This window comes from Saccopteryx bilineata, chromosome 3 (genome assembly GCF_036850765.1).
Source record: "Saccopteryx bilineata isolate mSacBil1 chromosome 3, mSacBil1_pri_phased_curated, whole genome shotgun sequence".
NCBI lineage: Eukaryota > Metazoa > Chordata > Mammalia > Chiroptera > Emballonuridae > Saccopteryx > Saccopteryx bilineata.
In genome coordinates, this window is record NC_089492.1 from 32,311,455 (window position 1) to 32,330,130 (window position 18,676).

Sequence of the window (18,676 nt, forward strand, 5' to 3'; positions counted from 1 at the left end):
AATGGGAACTATGGGCCTGCTTTTGGCTAATGAGATGGTCAATGTTCGGTTCCATATTTGTCACTGCTAGCCGTAACAAGTGATATGATGCACTTCTGGAGCCGTCACGCCTGTGTCCCACGTCACAGGAAGTAGTACTGTAAGTGAGCGACACCGCGCTTTGCGGCGCTACCACACACAGTACTCCAGGATGCATCCTGTGCTCCTCTCACTGACCACCAATGAAAGAGGTGACCCTTCTGGAAGTGCGGTGGGGGCTGGATAAATGGCCTCAGGGGGCCGCATGAGGCTGTGGGCTGTAGTTTGGGGACCCCTGATCAAGATGGTAAGACCTGACCCAGAAAAGCAGATCCTTGAACAAAGCTGTGCAAACGCACTTATCAAATATCAAGGACCCATTTCAGCTGATTTGACAAAATATAGCAACCCTCAAGGCAGGGGTTGGGGTCGGTATTGGGGTTGCTGTTTTGTTAGCAACAATTCCCGTGGGCAAGGCAGAGAATGTCCTTGGACAAGGTGCACCTTCCTTTTCCTTCCCTGGGTAGTCTCAGCGTGACCCTGCCCTGAAGCTCGCTTGCCTCCCTTTCTCCTGTCCCACCTCGGTTCCGGTTCCGGGGCTGTGACCCACCTCTATGGTTCGAAGGCCATTGTGTTTCTGGGTTAGCACGCCTGCCCCGAGGCTTTGAGGATTCGGGCACTGGGTCCCACAGCTCATCCTCTTCTCGGCTTTGGACGTTCCAGCTGGGGCTGCAGATCGGGGCACACCATTGGCGGACAGGCTGTCCTCCAGAGCACCTGGGGAGCGAAACAGAGGATGGCGCTGGAGTCGTGCACTAACAGTTCCCGAGAGCATAGGGGAAAGTACAGCCAAAGACAAGGAAGAAGAGTCACCAGAAATCCTACCACGTCAAGTTACCCTTTCTTTTTTAATTTTTTAAAATTTTTTTATTTTTCTGAAGTTGGAAATGGGGAGGCAGTCAGACAGACTCCTGCATGTGCCCGACCGAGATCCACCCGGCATGCCCACCAGGGGGTGATGCTCTGCCCATCTGGGACGTTGCTCTGTTGCAACCAGAGCCATTCTAGTGCCTGAGGCAGAGGCCATGGAGCCATCCTCAGCACCTGGGCCTACTTTGCTCCAATGGAGCCCTGGCTCCGGGAGGGGAAGAGAGAGACAGAGAGGAAGGAGAGGGGGAGGGGTGGAGAAGCAGATGGGCACTTCTCCTGTGTGCCCTGGCTGAGAATCGAACCCGGGACTCCTGCACGCCAGGCGGACGCTCTACCACTGAGCCAAGTTACCCTTTCTTATAGGCACATCTGTGCCTTTTTTTTTTTTTACACAAACATGAGATTTTTAAAATAAATTTGTAACCTGAAAATTTTACTTAATACAGCAAAGGCATTTTCCATGCCATTAAATATTGTCATATTACATTTTACACGTAGCGTGCTGTTGTGTGGGTGTGTCACCATTTACTTTACTGATCCCTCCTAGTTGGATATCTTTTCACTTTGTCAATATGTTACTGTGATGAAGTTCTTTGAAGTTAAAGATATACTTTTTTTTTTTTTTTTTGATGGAGACAGAGTCAGAAAGAGGGATGGATAGAGACAGACAGGAAGGGAGAGATGAGAAGCATCAATTCTTTGTTGCAGCTCCTTAGTTGTTCAGTGATTGCTTTCTCATATGTGCCCTGACTGGGGGCTACCACAGAGCGAGTGACCCCTTGCTCAAGCCAGCAACCTTGGGCTCAAGCCAGTGACCATAGGGTCATGTCTATGATCCCAAGCTCAAGCCAGCGACCCCTTGCTCAAGCTGGTGAGCCCATGCTCAAGCCAGATGAGCCTGTGCTCAAACCCGCAACCTTGGGGTTTTGAACCTGGGTCCTCCGCGTCCTAGTCCAAGGCTCTAGCCACTGTACCACTGTCTGGTCAGGCAAAGCTTTACTCTTAATTACTGCCTCAGGATGAATACCTATGAGTGGATTACTGGTTTGAAGGTTTAGTTTTTTTACATAATTCCATCTCAAGGTGTTGGACTATGTTCTTTCCATAACAAATGCCAAGAAATGATAGAATAAGGTTTAAATAAATAGCGTCACTGAAACACACGAGGACGGCGACAGTGAGAAAACCATAGATAAAGAGTAGCTGATGGAAAAGAGAAGCATAAAAGCATGAGGGTGAGAACCCGGAGGGTGACAAGGAGTGGCAGAGGCTGTGTAATGACCACAGGAAGGCCAGGAACAGCCGGCATGCTGGCAATCCTACCCCCTCCACCATCTGAGGCCGGTCAGCAATGATGGAGCAGTCTATGAGGGTGAGATACTGCGATATAATAAGAAATTTATATTTGGTCTTCATCCCCAGGGCCTGGCACGGAGTTTCTCAATCCCTTGTAATTTTCCGAGTGATCGGGTGATAAGAGCATCTTCTGTAATTCGTCTTTGCTCCTGGTATGTCTCACGGAGTGATATAAGAGACAGGAGCACCATTTGTTCTGATGAGGCAACTCATGTGCCCTCAGATAGCTTCAGGACGAGGGCTGGTTGCCAGAAGGATTTAACCTTGATTGAAGCTTGGTGCTTTCAGTCTCACCTCCCAATCTCTAGCTAGAGACTGAGTTAATAATTGATCATACCTACCTGATGAAACCTCCATAAACCCCCCTAAATGACCATATCTAGGGGAGCTTTAAGGTTGGTAAAAGCATCCCATGTGCCAAGAGGGTGGTGTACCCCAACTCCATGGGGATGGCAGCTCCTGCGTTTGGGACTCTTCCAGACCTCGCCCCATGTACCGCTTCCTCCGACTGTTCATCCGGATCTTTGATCATGTCCTTTACAATAAAGGTAAGTAAAGTGTTCCTGAGTTCTCTGAGCCATTCTAGCAAATATCTGGCTTCAGTAAGAATAGAACAATGGGAAATTGAAATAGCCTTCCAAAGTCTTGACAGGATAAATGAAAAAAAAACACAAACAAACTTCAACCTAGACAGATCTTAGTGAAATTTCAGAATGTCACTGATAATAAGAACAGCTTCGGAAGAGGAAAAATAATCAAGAATGAGAGTGACATTGGAGTTTTGACATCAGCAGCCAATGGAAGTAAGAAGAAAAAGTGTTCAAGATTTCAAGGGGTGTGCACATTTTAAGGTCTTTTGCAATATATTATTAAATTTATCCCTATAAATCTCCAATTACCTATTGCCCTTTTGCTAACAGTATATGAAATGGCAGTATTTCCTAAATCCTCACAGGGACTATTGTTTGTTTGTTTGTCTCTAACCTTTGGCAGTATAAGAGGTAAAATAAAGTATCTCGATACTTCGAGCCTGGCAGGCCCTGTGTGGCTGCACTCGCGGCAGGCCCATGAAGCCACTAACGACAATTTCACTTCTTGATTTACTAGAGCTATTACATTATTTATGTGCCTATTGGTTAATTGTGTATGTGTGGTTTTCTATTTTTTTTTTTTTTTTGTCTTTTTAATTGTTAAGCCGTTTGCCTCCTTTCCTTTGGAGTATTTGCTTGTGTTTGCTGTTAATCAAACTTCAGGAAAACAAACAAAGCCCTTTCCCTGAGCGTGGGGCAGGCATCAGAAGCACAGGAGGGAGAGGCAGCTGCCCAAGCAGAGATGATGAGGCTCCACTCCCAACACTGAGGAAGCAGTGAGCCAAAGGACACGTGTCTGCATGCCGCCCACCTCGTCTGTAGACTGCTAAGGGGCTCTCAACTGTGGCCGCTGGTAGAAATCAAAATTCAAAACATTGGAAGTCATAATACAAAGTGCCTGGTCCAGAGTCTCCTGACTGGCAGTCCCTAGTACATGGGAACTCTATGAATGGGTTCCAGAAGTGCAGAGAAGTGGGTTTCGTCAACAGGGCGTACCCCAGATCTTTGCACCCTCTTCCTCCACCAGCCAACAGCCTGCACCCCTTTTCTTCCCATCTCCCCAGCCATCCTGTGCCAAAAGGGCCTCTAATGCGTGTGTGTGGACACGCCAGCACACACATTCGGTCCGTCTCTCCACTGCTCCCTGCGAACAGCCACGCCTCGGCCCAGGGTGTGCAAACCTAGAGGATGAATCGGGAGGAAAAGCCCAGGAAGGACCTGGAAACAGGCATGGTGTGATGTGGGTTGTAGTTCCAGAATCCCGGCACCCACACCGGAGTCTAGAACGAGCTTCTTGGTGTGCTCTGGGCACCAAACTGTGGTTACTGATCTGCTGTGGGATAAGTATAAGAAAAGGCAAGCACTTAGACATTTCTATGGTAACTTGACATTGCTGGAACAGACAAGGGTGACTTGTCCGATTGACCTTCTCAGATTAAATCAGCTACAGACCAGTTCTGGAGCTGTCACACTCACACGGTCAGTCACAAGTGGTGTGAGCTGCACAGCAGTCTGTGATGGACAGGAAAGAAAAAGCAACGGGTCCTGAAGGAGGACCGGGGGCCTTGGTAGGTGTGTCCCCTTAGCCCCTAGACAATTTGCCCACTGGGGAAGGGTGGGGCCAAGGTGGGGGTGGAGAGGGCGCTTCTAAAACAGAAGACCCGGCTTAATTAAGCCTAGGGTACAACTGCCTTCAGCCCTCGGGGCTAGCCAGTGTGCCTTGGCTGCTTACCACAGTGTGCCATGTGAATGCCACCCCTTCCCTTTCCTTAAAAAAAAAAAAATTATTTTAAACTTACTGCTACAGATTTGATATTTGAACTGAGTCTACAAGTTTAGACCCACATGTGAGATTGCTTCATGGTTGTTGGAGGTGAATGTTACCATTTTCCATGAGGTTGAGGGGGGTAAGAGCCACCCAGTGAATGTACCATGCTGCTTTCAGCCTCTGTGAGGACGGCCGCCACCTTTTCACCCCAAGACACTTTCAAGTCAGGACTGGGTGCACCTGAGCCCATAGCCAGGCCCCTGTGGGGCTTAGAGGATGTGGCTCACAGCTCCCTTCTCCCTTCCCCTCAATGCAACCCGGTTTCTGACACAGAATGAGGGCAGCAGGGTGGGAAGGGGAGGCTGGAGACACCGGGGCCAAGAGCAGGCAGCGGAGAACACACCCTGGGAGGTGGACAGGCAGCAGGAGGTGGGACTGAGCATCAGTCAGTGCTCCATGCCCTGGCACATGCTCCAATGATCCACCAGACTTCACTTACAAAACACAGTCATTGATAGAACTACTAAGAATTTCAAGATGGTGTCTGCCAGCATTAAACCCTGAGCGCCGGGCCCCTTCGAGCCTGGCAGGCCCTGTGTGGCTGCACTTGCGACAGGCCCATGAAGCCACTAATGACAAAGGCGACCAAGGCTGAGCTGCTATGGCTGAGGGACAAACAGCCAGTCCTTCCCTTTCCACTCCCTGGGCAGCGCTGCTGAGCCTTGGGGCTCCTAGAAGTGCAGTCTGAAAATCATTCATTTGCTCCAGTGTTTTGATCACTGGTGGCTGAACAAAAAGCAGAACTCTAGTTTCCTAATCCCCAATCCAGGGATGTCCTCATCTGTGAAATGAGAATAATCATTTCCACTTCATGGGGCTGTCATAACGATTAAACAAGACACCACCAATGAAGGTTCTGACAGCATTTGGCAAGTACATTGTACTCATGATTATTTATGGCCCACATTAGCAGCCTTGTCTTCTCACTGTGCCTCTGCCCATTAGCCACAGTGGTTACATTCTTGATCTGTGAGTCCTACAATCAGCGTCCCTTAAGTGCTTAACAACTGGCCACGGAGCATGATAAGCAAGCGGAGAAGCTCTGATGACAAGCAAGGAGACCGGGCTGGACTTGGGAAGGGACGCTGCATCTGCCCAGTGTAGACCAGCCTCACCCCGGCGGTCAGGAACATGGGGTCATTTACTGGTACTTCTGCCTGTAATAAACCAAGTGATTTTGCTGCATGGATTTAACTGAATTTGTATTTTCTGATTTCAATGTCAGTAGACTCGATGTTAGGAAACTTGTCAACTATAGAAAAACACTAAGGAAAAAGTTTTTACCTCATCACCCAGAAATAGCCTGTTAGTGAGGAGGTGTATGTCTTCCAGCAGGTGCTATGGATGCCTGCCCCGGTCCACTCACCTGACCTCTGCACTCTGCCCCCAGCTGCGGCAGATGTTGGCGGCTAGCAGCTCATGCCTGACCCCTTCTCCTAAGTCTTGCCCTTCGCTAAAGGAAGCCCTCTCACCGGGAGAGACTGGCCAGTTATATGATACTAGGGGCAGCCCATGATCAGTGTCAACTAAATGTGTGTGTGTATGTGTGTGTGTGTGTGTGTGTGTGTGTGTGGTGGAGGGGGGTGTACAACAATCCAGCCCCCTTGCCTCTGAGCGGCAGGTTCAGTCCCTTCACTCCAAAGCACCCCATGAGATCAGGCTGAGGCTAGACGAATGCTGGAGCCATGTCTTTGCCTGGCTCCTTCCCCTGGCCTGTCCTGCTGCTCTCCCCCCTTCCTCACACACAGTTCTCCCAGGACTGTCTCCAGGAGTCGTTTGCATAAAATCCTCATCTCCTCATCTCGGGCTCTGCTTCTTACCTCAGACAGTGTGTACACCCCGCAAGCTGGACACGTTCCTCTGCACCCGCACATCACTCTCCCCTCCTCTCCACCCTGCTGCGTCTCAGGACACAGACCTGAGTGCATCATGTCCACAGGCTCCTGGCGCACTGGGCTTGCTGATGAGCGTCACTAGCTATCGAGGGGAGGCGTCTGCGGTAGCAGACTGAGGTCGTCCTTGCTCCCCTGGTTCCCTCCCAGCAGTGTTGCCATGGGTGCCCCGTGTTCTCTATCCACTCCTCCACCGGAAGAGAGCACAGAATCAAGAAAAGCCCAAGAGGCTGTGTAATTAGGAGGCTCCTGATGACTCCGGGAGAGCTCAGATGAGTGGTGGGAACAAAGGACAGATGGCGAGTTGTGGAGTAGGGAGTTACAGATGCTGTCTCGGTCGGGATTCTTAGCTGCAAGCAACAGAAATCGAGTCCAGTGAACTACAGCAGAAAAGCAATCCTTCTAAGTGATCTGGGAAGCTCACAGACTTTCTGGGAGGGCTGGAGGTTGAGGCATGAGACTCTCTATTAAGGAACAATGCCCCAAGTCCCTCCAAGGAGCCTGTTCCTCCATCCCTTGACCCTGGAATTTTATCTGGCAATCCTACTGGAAGTCAAGTGCTTGGGGCTGGGGGGACTTGGTTGTGGAAGCTGCCTTGGACTAGACCCCGAGCTCCTGCATCTCTATTCCACGCCACTCCTCTCAAGCCTGGCTGGCGGGAGCGTGACCCTTAACTCAGGGAGAAGAAACTGATGTTCAGACCGACTCTGTATGTTTCCAAAGTTTGTGGTCTTAGCAAATATTTGCATTTCCTTAAAGGAAAAACTCCCAGCAGCTTTCCAATTTTAGTGTGCACGAGACCCACCTGAGGTGTCTGTTAAAATGCAGATCTCTACATCTAACCCTCCAAACTTCTACTTCAGTAGAGGCCCAGGAACATGCATTTTACCAAGTTCCCTCTACCCTGTTCCGTCCCCTGTGATTCTGAGGCGGGGAATTCTAAAGACTGCACTTTGAGGCTTCAGTAACACTCGTGTGTTTGTAATGCCAGTGGCCGAGGCCAGGCAGGTCCATATGGGATTCATGCAGACAGTAGAGGAACTGTGGAGCTAGAAAGCATTGAGCCATTCCCGTTTAATAGATTCTTAAAATGATGGACGAACAAACAGTCCAGGAAAACCGCTTCTCATGGCAGCAAGCGAACAAACAGCAAACTGATCCCTCACAGTGGTGGGCAGGCAATCCACAATCCGCCATCCACCCTGAGCGCAAGCACCCATAGCCTTATGTAGACCATTCACACGTGGCGCTGCCACGTACTCATACACTAATCAGGCAAAGAAAGAGCTTGCAGCCAGTAAACCAGCGAGCGATCCTAACACAGCTGTTTTCCCCACAGGCTTGCATGCAAAACACATCTATATTTCTCCCCACCATGAATTCTGTAGCAGTTAAACTGAGGGACATTTGTGTGCCCCTATAATCAGAGGCGGATTTAACAGCAGGCACACCGGGCACCCGGCCTGGGCCCCAACTTCTGAAGGGCCCCACAAAACTCCAACTTTACACTTTTTTCTAATGACAACAAGTTTGGTTTTATTAATTTAATTTTATTTTTTTTATTTTTCTGAAGCTGGAAACGGGGAGAGACAGTCAGACAGACGCCCACATGCGCCCAACCGGGATCCACCCGGCACGCCCACCAGGGGTGACGCTCTGCCCACCAGGGGGCGATGCTCTGCCCCTCTGGGGCGTCGCTCTGCCACGACCAGAGCCACTCTAGCGCCTGGGGCAGAGGCCAAGGAGCCATCCCCAGCGCCCGGGCCATCTTTGCTCCAATGGAGCCTTGGCTGCGGGAGGGGAAGAGAGAGACAGAGAGGAAGGAGGGGCGGGGTGGAGAAGCAGATGGGCGCTTCTCCTATGTGCCCTGGCCAGGAATTGAACCCGGGTCCCCCGCACACCAGGCTCAGGTTTGGTTTTATACTTGCAATTTTAACATTAATAGTACTTTTTTTTAATTTAAAAATATGGTTAACATGTATTTTTATTTTCCCTGTCTGTCTCTTTTTTTTTTAAGGGACCCAATATTTTCTTCTGCTCCTGGGGCCTCAACCAACCTTAATCAGCCTCTGCCTAGAATATGTCTTTCTTTTACATTCCTCACAGAATTTTCATTTCATCCAGAAGGCAAGCCCAGTCACCGACTTAGCCAAAAGATGATGGAAAACAGCTGTGTCTAAAGCTTGCTGATAAATCACACCCAATGACTTCTTGCCAAAGTTTCTTGCTATTTTGGAAATGGAGCTGGGAGGGGTTAGAGAATAGAAATTACAATTGATAGCTGAAGCCATGGGGAGAGCAGACCAAGGTGTCATTCCTCCTTAGGAAAAGCTAGTGCCCGGCTTTCCTTGATGAAGGTGATCTCCGAATCTGTCCAAAGTCATTGCAGCCACCTGCAAGTCATTCCCCTAATGACGAAACCAAAGTATAAGACATTAGCAACCTATTTGGGGAAAATCTCCTACAGTCAAATTGGATAAAACTTTGGCTCATGACCATGGAGGCTCAGGCCCTGAACAAATAAATGGCTGATGATAGATTTGTCTGAACTAAGCTATACATTAAGTAAACTGCAACTATATAGCTATAATGTCAGTGGCCAAGGCCAGGCAGGTACACATTGAATTTAGGCAGATGGTAGAGACACTGTAGAGCCAGAAAGCGTTAGGGCTATTCTGTTTAATAAAGTCTCATGATGACAGACAAGCACACAGGCAGGGGAAACCTCTGGTGTACAAACAGCAAGAATGGCCCCTTTCAGTGGCAGGCAGGCACCCTGACATCCACAATCCCCCATCTCTCTCAACCACAAGCACTCATAGCCTTACATAGGCCATACACACGTGGCACTGCCACACGCTCACATACCCATCAGGCAAAGTGCTTGCAACCGGTACCCGTGAGCAAGTCTAACACAGCTGCTCCACAATAGCCACTTACTGAGAATTTGTCTCTTCATTTTTCACAATGAACTAGAATGGGAAGGTGTTTATCATTTTCAATCTGATGAGTAATTTTTGAGTATACACTATGTGTAACAAGATGATATATGACTTTTAGTATGGCTTATATAAAAAAATCCTGCCTGACCTGTGGTGGTGCAGTGGGTAAAGTGTCAGTTCGGAACACTGAGGTCACCAGTTCAAAACCCCAGGCTTGCCCGGTCAAGACACATACGAGAGGCAACTACAAGTTGATGCTTCCTGCTCCTCCCCTTTTTCTCTCTCTTTCATTCTCTCTCTCTTTCTCTTCTCCTTTAGCGTAACCATTAAAGTATGGTCAATTGATTTTGTTTAAAGGTGCCAAGACAATTCAACAAGAAAAGAATTGTTTTATTCAACAACTGTGTGGGACAATGGATCAAATATTTAAATATAAATATAATAGCTAAAACTATAAAACACTTAAGAGAAAACATAGGCATAAACCTTTATGACCTTCCTTGGGTTAGGCAATAGTTAAAAAAAAAAATAACCCCGGCCCTGGCCGGTTGGCTCAGCGGTAGAGTGTCGGCCTAGTGTGCGGGGGACCCGGATTCGATTCCCAGCCAGGGCACATAGGAGAAGCGCCCATTTGCTTCTCCACCCACCCCCCTCCTTCCTCTCTGTCTCTCTCTTCCCCTCCCGCAGCCAAGGCTCCATTGGAGCAAAGATAGCCCGGGCGCTGGGGATGGCTCCTTGGCCTCTGCCCCAGACGCTAGAGTGGCTCTGGTCGCAGCAGAGCGATGCCCCAGAGGGGCAGAGCATCGCCCCCTGGTGGGCAGAGCATCGCCCCTGGTGGGCGTGCTGGGTGGATCCCGGTCGGGCGCATGTGGGAGTCTGTCTGTCTCTCCCCGTTTCCAGCTTCAGAAAAAAAAAATACAAAAAATAAATAAATAAAAAATAACCCCAAAAGCACAATAACAACAAAATATAGATAAATTGGACATCATCAAAATTTTAAATTTCTGTACTTCCAAGATACCATGAATAAAGTAAAAGAATTCACAGAATGGGAGAAAATTTTTGCTAATTATATATAGGACAAGGGATTCTTATTCCTAAAGATTTTTACAGCTCAATAATAAAAAATATAAATAACCAAACTAAATCATGGGCAAAGAGTCTAAATCCACATTTTTCCAAAAAGATATGAAAATGGCCAATGGGCACATGAACAAGTGTTCAACATTCTTAGCTATCAGAAAAATATAAATCTAAACTGCAATGAGATACTGCTTCACAGCCACTGGGATGGCTAGAATAAAAAGCAGATAATAACAAGTGTTGGCAAAATGTGAAGAACCTGAAACCCTCATACACTGCTGATAGAGTTATAAAATGCCACAGCCAGCTTAGAAATCAGTTTGGCAGTTCCCCCAAGGGTTAAACATACAATTACCCTATACCCCAGAGATTTCACTCCTAGGTATATACTCAAAAGAAATGACAAAAACTGTACATGAGTATTTATAGCAGCATTATTTATAATAGCCAAAAAGTAGAAACATCCTGAATATCCATCAACTGATATATGCATAAATAAAATATGATATCTAAATACAATGAAATATTTTGGCAAGAAACAAAACAAAGTACTGATATATGATACAACATTGACCAGACCCTGAACACATTACACTAAGTAAAAGAAGCCAGTTACAGGCCTGATCTATGGTGGCGCAGTGAATAAAGCATCGACCTAGAACACTGAGGTTGCCAGTTTGAAATCCTGGGCTTGCCTGGTCAAGGCACTTATGGGAGTTGATGCTTCCTGCTGCTCCTCCCACCCCTTTCTCTCTTTCTCTCTCTCCTAAAGTGAATAAAGTCTTAAAAATAACAAAACCCAGTTACAGAAGGCCACACGTTGTATCATTCTATTTACATAAAATATCCAAAAATGGGCTAATCTATAGCTAGAACAGCTGATTACTGGTTGCCTAGGGCTGAAGTTGTTGAGTGAGGAATAAGGAGTGACTATTAATAGACATTTCTTTTTAAGGTGATGAAAATATTCTAAAATTAATTGTAGGGATGGTTGCACAATTCTGAGAGTGCGCTAAAAGCCATTTAATTGTACACTTTAAATAGATTGGCTGTATGATATGCAAATTATAGCTCAATAAAGCTATAATTAAAAGAATGGTGAACAACACATTTTTGAATATTAAATTGACTAAAGGAGCACATTTGAACTTGAACAGCCATAGTTGGGGAGAGAAACTGACTAATGGACACAGTCTATAAGGACCACTGCAGTACTATCCTATCAGTCCCCAAAGGCCATGGGTCCTGACATAGGAGGGCTCCTCTTCCCTGAGATGTGTCCCCAGCCTATCATATCTGCACTTGGCCGTGGGAGTTGGTGGTGGTACCCAGCAGCGTGCAGGAAAGATGCCTGCTGAGAGCAGCAGCTGGAACAGAAAGGACAGCAAGAAGCAAGCAGAGTCCCGTCTGTCCTTGCTGAAATCAGACCTGAAGTCTTTTCTCCCCAAGGAGACACCCAGCAGGCAACAAACAAGCTAATGAACTGGGAGGCAACCAAAAGGAAAAGTCAAAATCTCACTTTTCTTTTCCCTACTGACACCGTTAGAATCTGTCAGCGTTCTCCGAGGGCTCACTTACCCTTCCTCGTCTCCCTCTGATGGGCTCAGTGGCACCTTTCTTCCTTGAAGTTTCTACTTCTGCTCCAAAGTCACCACAGAGCAGGGCAGGTACTCGCCACACCTCTGTGTTAATTTTTGTGGGGCTGCCCTCCTGTGATGCAAACCCAGCCCTCTCTCCTGTTTCTATGGTATGCATCGTTGCTACGAGGGTAACAACGCCTTGTCCTTTCCCACTGTCTTCCTCCTTACTTGCTCTGAACCCTCCTCTGATGCCCTCCCTTGCCTTTGTCTCTTCTTGAATAATTCTTGGTGTGGGGCAGCTGTGTTAGGCTTGCTCACTGGTTTACCGGCTGCAAGCCCTTTGCCTGATTAGTGCGTGAGCACATGGCAGCGCCACGTGTGTATATGGCCTACGTAAGGCATATGGGTGCTTGCCGTCCGGGGTGTTGTGGATGTGCGGGTTGCCTGCCCGCCACTGTGAGGGGCCGTTTTGCTGTTTGTTTGCCTGAGAGGTGGTTTCCCCTGCCTGTGTGCTTGATGCCGTTTTGAGACTTTATTAAACAGAATGACCCAACACTTTCCAGCTCTGCAGTTTTTCTACTGTCTGCCTGAGTCCAATGTGAGCCTGCTTGGCCTTGGCCACCAGCATTACACTTGGAAACTTTAAAATGTCTACCTTTGTATTAGTTTGTAGGTCTGCCACAAGAAAATACAACAAACTAGGACAATGTGAGGCAAGGCAACGAACATTAAGACACTAAGTTTTATCTGTCCGTGTACTATATCTGACGTTGTTCACGTGACTCAGTTTGGATTTCACCCGTTGCCACAGGCGGGAGCGCCTCTCCAAGGAACTGTTTACCTGTGCAGTCCCAGGGTTCTGACGAGGGCGCCGTTGCCATGGAATACATACTGTACTGAGACGATGTGTGGGAAGACAGGGGCCGCCGGGTGGGAGGAGAAGGGCCCTGTGGGCCACATGGCCCCTCTGTGGTGGGTGTAATCCTGTCCAAGGGCCTGTCCACCATGGTCCCATTGCTGCTTGGATGGGGAGATTTACTTTGATCTTTTGTTTTTATCCCACTCCCTTATGTGTCCAGACATGGTATTCTGCTCATGGCCTGGATTCTTTCCACAAAGTCGCAGAACTAATCAGTCAGGAATTATAAATCACCCCTATACTGCTCCAAAGGTCCCTGGCCCTGTGCTAAGCTTCCTTTTTTTCCCCATGCTAGACCTGCCTTTTTGCTTAGTCAGTGAAATTTTTCCGTAAGGAAAGAGTCTTCCAATGCAATTTTCCTCCCTGTTTTTTTATTCCTTGGTTCATTCACTTTGGGGGTGGTAGCCCTTTGAGAATGTGGCAGCTGGTGTCTGATTGTTTTTTCAAATAACTTCTTCATCAGGCTCTTTCCGAAGACAGCTGTAGCTGGTGCTGATTGTTCTCTTAGGCGGACATTAGATGTTAGTTGATACATCTTTGTCAGATATAAGAAGTATATTTGTGTCAGTCAGAATTTAGGAGAATTAGGATTGTTTTATTTCTTGGAATTTAAAATTGAATTGTTTTATTTCTTGGAATTTAAAAATAATCCAAACCAATCAATCAGCCCTCTAGCCTATATCTATTAGAGCCAACTCTGTGCCTAACACTGTGTTACTAGAGGATACAAAGCACTTACCAAATCCTTTATGCTTCTGTAATTTAATTGGGAATTTAACAGTTTATTGAAAATTTACCGGAAAATAGAGCCATGCAAAATTTCAAAAATAAGATATCATTTTTTACCTCTCAGAATAGCAAAAGTTAAGAAGTCTAATATTAAATTTTGAAAGGGTATGGATTAAGGGGTTCTCGCATATATTGCTGGGGGAGTACAAACAGAGCTAGCTACCCACCATGGAGAACGATGGGCACGCCCATTCAGGCTCAGATGTGCACACCATTATGACTCAGCAATTCTGGTCCCTGGTAATTCCTGTAACAAACCTCTTACTATTGCACAAAGGGGCCTGTTGAGGACGTTCTTTATGCCACTGTAATAGTAAAAATTAGAATCGATGTAGCCATTCATCAGTTGGATAATTAATTAAGCTGTAGTTTATCATGTCGGAACCCAGAGCAGCCTACCCCCAATTACCCCCAAATATTGATAACTTTGATTGAAAGTTACTTGACAAGCAGCCAGAATAAGAAGTGCAGGTTGGCTCTCCCTTGTCACCTTGAATACAGGAAACAAGTCTCCCCTGTGGAAGGTGCCCCCCTCGCTCCCGGGGTCTAACACAGGCACCCTCAGTGAGAGTAGAGGAACCCAGGGCCAAACAGCTCACAGAACCAGACCTTGTTACTCCTTCTCTAACTCACTACCCGAGCCCAAACTTCGTTTAGATTCCTCACTAATGAGCACCCACACCCAAGGGTCTTTGTCTTACCAAGTCTTAAAATTTTTACTGTTTCTTTGCCTAAAAGGGATAAAAAATCAGCTGGTTCATCATTTCTGAGTGTAATTTATGACCTCCTGTGGGCATGTATTAAATTGGTTTTTCTTTTGTTAATCTGGTCATGTGTGAATTTTATTATCAGTCTAGCTATAGATCTCAGGAACAGTGGGGGGGGGGGACTTCCTCCTACCCAACCCTACACAACAACCTAAAACTATAAAGTAGATTTATACAGATGGACATCTAATATATATATATATATATATATATATATATATATATATATATATATATATATATAATAACAAATGAAAAAAAGCAAGTAGATGGTAAATATGTACAAATATATAGAAAAAAACTATTATTATGGTTACATATTTTGCATAAGGACCAAGGTCAGAAGAGGGGATAATGAGGCCTTGGCTGTAACATTTCTACTTTTAAAATATATTACTTGTGAAATAAAAGTGATTCTTAAAAAAAAAAATAGAGCTATGTCATATTCTGCCTTTTTCTCATTAGTAAAGGCTTTGGACCACCCAGAGTATTTTCCTATGTAATTTTTAGTTATTAGGTTACATATAAATATAATGACACACAAGAATAAGAACAACATACAAGAATTAATACCTGGCTATTACCCTATTTAAAAACAAAGCTCAATCGTTTCTGAAATGAAGAGATGAGAGGTCTGACCCTGCGTGGCAGGCGGCAGTGATCACTGAGGTACGCTAACGGTTCATGTGGACGAGATAAATTACAGTAGCTCATGAGAACCTGGGGGTTGATGACAGGACTGAAATCAGCATGGTTAGTCTTCACGAGGAGGGGACTCCTGAGCAGTGTTTAAAAGGAAGGTCTGGGGGTTGTTGGCATGTAGGCTAATAGAAGAAATGAAATGAAATTCACATGTGTGGGCTCCCCTGGGTGCCAGCCCAAGCTCAGCCTTAAGGATACAGAGAAAGGCTGCTGAAATACCTGCTAGCTAAGAGCATGAAACTGGGATTTGATTCTCAACTCTACTTCATGGTCACAGCGACCTTGTAGGTGAGCTACTTACTATCTTACACCCTGCGCCTCCCTTGATTTTCAGAAGAGGAAACGGAGGTTCAGAGAGGCTAGGTGACCTGCCTGTGATCCTCCAGCTGATGCCAGTGCCAGGCTTCCCCCTGCCGGCCTGCCAGCGTCTAAGCCCAGTGCCTTCACATGCAGCTGTGTTCACTGACATCACTTTTTAAGTCTTCAGTGAAGCATGATGCTCTCCCCTTTCAGGGCTAAGCAATAACAAGGAGACGCATGGTGTCATCAGAATAAATGAAAAGCTTTTTGTTTGTTGTTATTAAGATAATCCGTGGCTCAGAGGTCTTATTCCTCCAGGGTGGAGCAGATCTCTAGAAGAATTTAGAATCCCAGTAATTTGACAGCACATTCAAGCAGTCACGCTGAAGTGAACAGAGTGAAGTGAGTGTATTTGAACTCCCTGGGTGTGTTTTCCACCCTCAGTCCTCCTGCCCGGTGCTCAGCCCTCAGGGCCCCCCACTGAAGAGCCACAGGTTATCCCTGAACACTCGGAAGCCATGGCCAGGCTCGTTTTCTCAGCAGCTCCTGTTTGGGGGCAGGTGGGGGGGGCAGCCTTCTACTCCAGGCAGGGGCGTGACCACTCGCTCTGGGGTGGAAAATTATTCCAGGGAAATTCACAAAGCCAGCCTGCACAGACATTTGGTAATCCAATTCAGGGGACAGAGAGAGGCCGCCAAACTAGGAGAAGTCATGGCAGATGTGAATTCCAGTCTCCCTCTTGCAGCCAGAATAATTTTTTAGAACTATGATCTGATTTAGGCCCCTTCATCGACCTCTCAATGCCTTGAGGAGAAAGTCCCAAGTCCCTGCGTGCACCGCAAGGCTCTCTGAGCTCTCTTCCTCCTCCCGCGTCCCGGCCCTGCGCTCTCCCCTGTCCCCTCTGTCCCAGGCTCACTGGGCAGCCAAGGCACCCCACTGCCTCTACAGCATTGTTGCTCCCACTCAGGATGCTCTCCCCTGGCCTGGCTGACTCTCTGCCTCTACAGAAGCATGCCTTCCTCAGGGCCCTTCCCGGACTCCTCCCTCACACGAGCTGGGCTCCATTTCCTCCCACAGCACCCCGTGCTGCCTCTTCGGAACTTTGTTCCAGTATCACCCACCACTCGTGGAACTTTTTGTTTCATGCCTGCCTCCCACCAGCCTGGTTGCTCCATGCTTGTTGTGTTCATCACCATTCCTGGCATATATTAGGCATTCAAGAAATAGTCATTGAAAAAGTCCTGAACCATCACGCAGGGGGCAGAGCTAGTTTTGTCACTGCAGGAAGCTCCATCTAGACCTCTACGTGTGAGTTGTTCAGGCCCGTGATGCACTAACGGGCTCCGGAGGGAGCAGAGGAAACACGAACTGTGCTTGCTGCTCTGACTCCTGGGGGTAGCAGAGAGTGGAGGGAAGAGCTTGTGTACACTGTGACAGCCCCCAACACGGACCTGTCATATGCCTCCAGCTCCTCGCCCCACACATCTCTTTGGGTGGCTGTGGTTCCCAGAGGCTCCCAGTCAAGACTGGTATATTGCCAGGACTTAGGGCTGGGTGTAAATATGACCACAGCTCTGCCAGTCCTCCCAGATTTCATTTGCCCTTTGGGGGTTTGTGTTGCAGGAAGGAGGGATGGCTTCTCATCGGGAATGTCACAGTCCTCTGGTGAAAGCAGTGTCACCACCTCAGCTCAGTAGAGGTCACCCTGAACCCAGGTACAGGAAGGGCTGGGGACTGGGCTGGGCAATGCTGCCTGTTGGTTGGTAACGGAAGAGGCAAGTCACACTGGGCTTTCCTTTCCTCTCTCTGCAGTGGCTGTGTCACTGATGGGTGGGGAGGCTGATGGGGCTCCAGAGAGGGACTGAGGGCTGACCCCTGGGCCTTCGAGGCCAGGCTGGCAGGTCTACAGAGCAAACTGTTGTGCAAAATGTTCCTTCCTTGTCAGAATGCTCAAAATTCCTTACCCGGGGACAGAATCTTTTACACTATGATTAGCACTAAGGTTTAAAATTTAGTTAGTTCTCTGAGAGGCAACAGGGTAAGGTAAATTCACCTCCCCCAATCTTTTCAAGGCAGAGAGGATTCTTGATTGCTAGGATAGGCTCATATCTTGCTTCTGGGTCGAAGAATCCAGGTAATTATCCACTGGAAAGGAAGTCAAAGAAAAGAGAGACATTAAGTTGATCTATTGAACAGGGTTTAGGTAGAGAGAGGACGGGAAGGAGAAGAGAGGTGTCAGGAAGAGAAAGAGGAAGGAGAGAGATTCGGGGAGAGGGGAGTCATGGCCTGGTTTGTGAGCAAGTCTGAGTCACAGGATTCCAAAGAGGTTTTGTTTGTGCATCAGAAGTAAACTCCTTCCAAAATCCTGCCATTTGCCACAACATGGAGGACCCCAGAGGGCATTTTGCGAAGTAAAATAAGCCAGACAGATAAAGACAAATACCACATGGTACCACTTAAATGTGGAATACTAAAAAGAACAAAGTTAAATTCATAGCCTAGAAAAGTGGTTGCCAGGGACTGGAGGACGGAGGAAATAGGGAGGGGTTGGCAAAAGGTACAAACTTTCCGCTCTAAGATGAATAAGGTCTGAGGATCAATGCGTAACTTGGTGACTGTGTGGTCCCTCGTCTGTCATGGGGGGTAGGTTCCAGAAACCCCCAGGATAGGTGAAAATCTGTGAAATAGTGACCTTATATTTATTTTATTATTTATATATATATTAAGGCTTTACTTCAATTTAATATTCTTTTAATGTTTTAATTAATATTTTTATATTGTTTTTCAAATTTTTTAGGCTAGAAAATGCTTATTTTACCACAAAAATAATTAAAATAATAAATATATAAAAATACCTACATACTGCAAAATCCCACGATATAGCAAAAAATTCACGATACAAAATTAGATATATACAGTTTAAAAATCCACGACACAGTGAGACCGCGAAAAGTGAACCATGATATAGCGAGGGATGACT

At 47.0% G+C, this 18,676-nt stretch overlaps 1 protein-coding gene across 1 annotated transcript in view; it reads right to left on the reverse strand.

Moving 5' to 3' along the window:
* BAALC (BAALC binder of MAP3K1 and KLF4) overlaps window positions 1–18,676 on the reverse strand; it is a 100,567-nt gene that overhangs the window by 17,363 nt on the left and 64,528 nt on the right. The window contains exon 2 of the mRNA XM_066264634.1: window positions 629–795. Within this exon, the coding sequence (XP_066120731.1) occupies window positions 629–795 (167 nt within the window). The remainder of the gene's footprint in view (window positions 1–628; window positions 796–18,676) is intronic.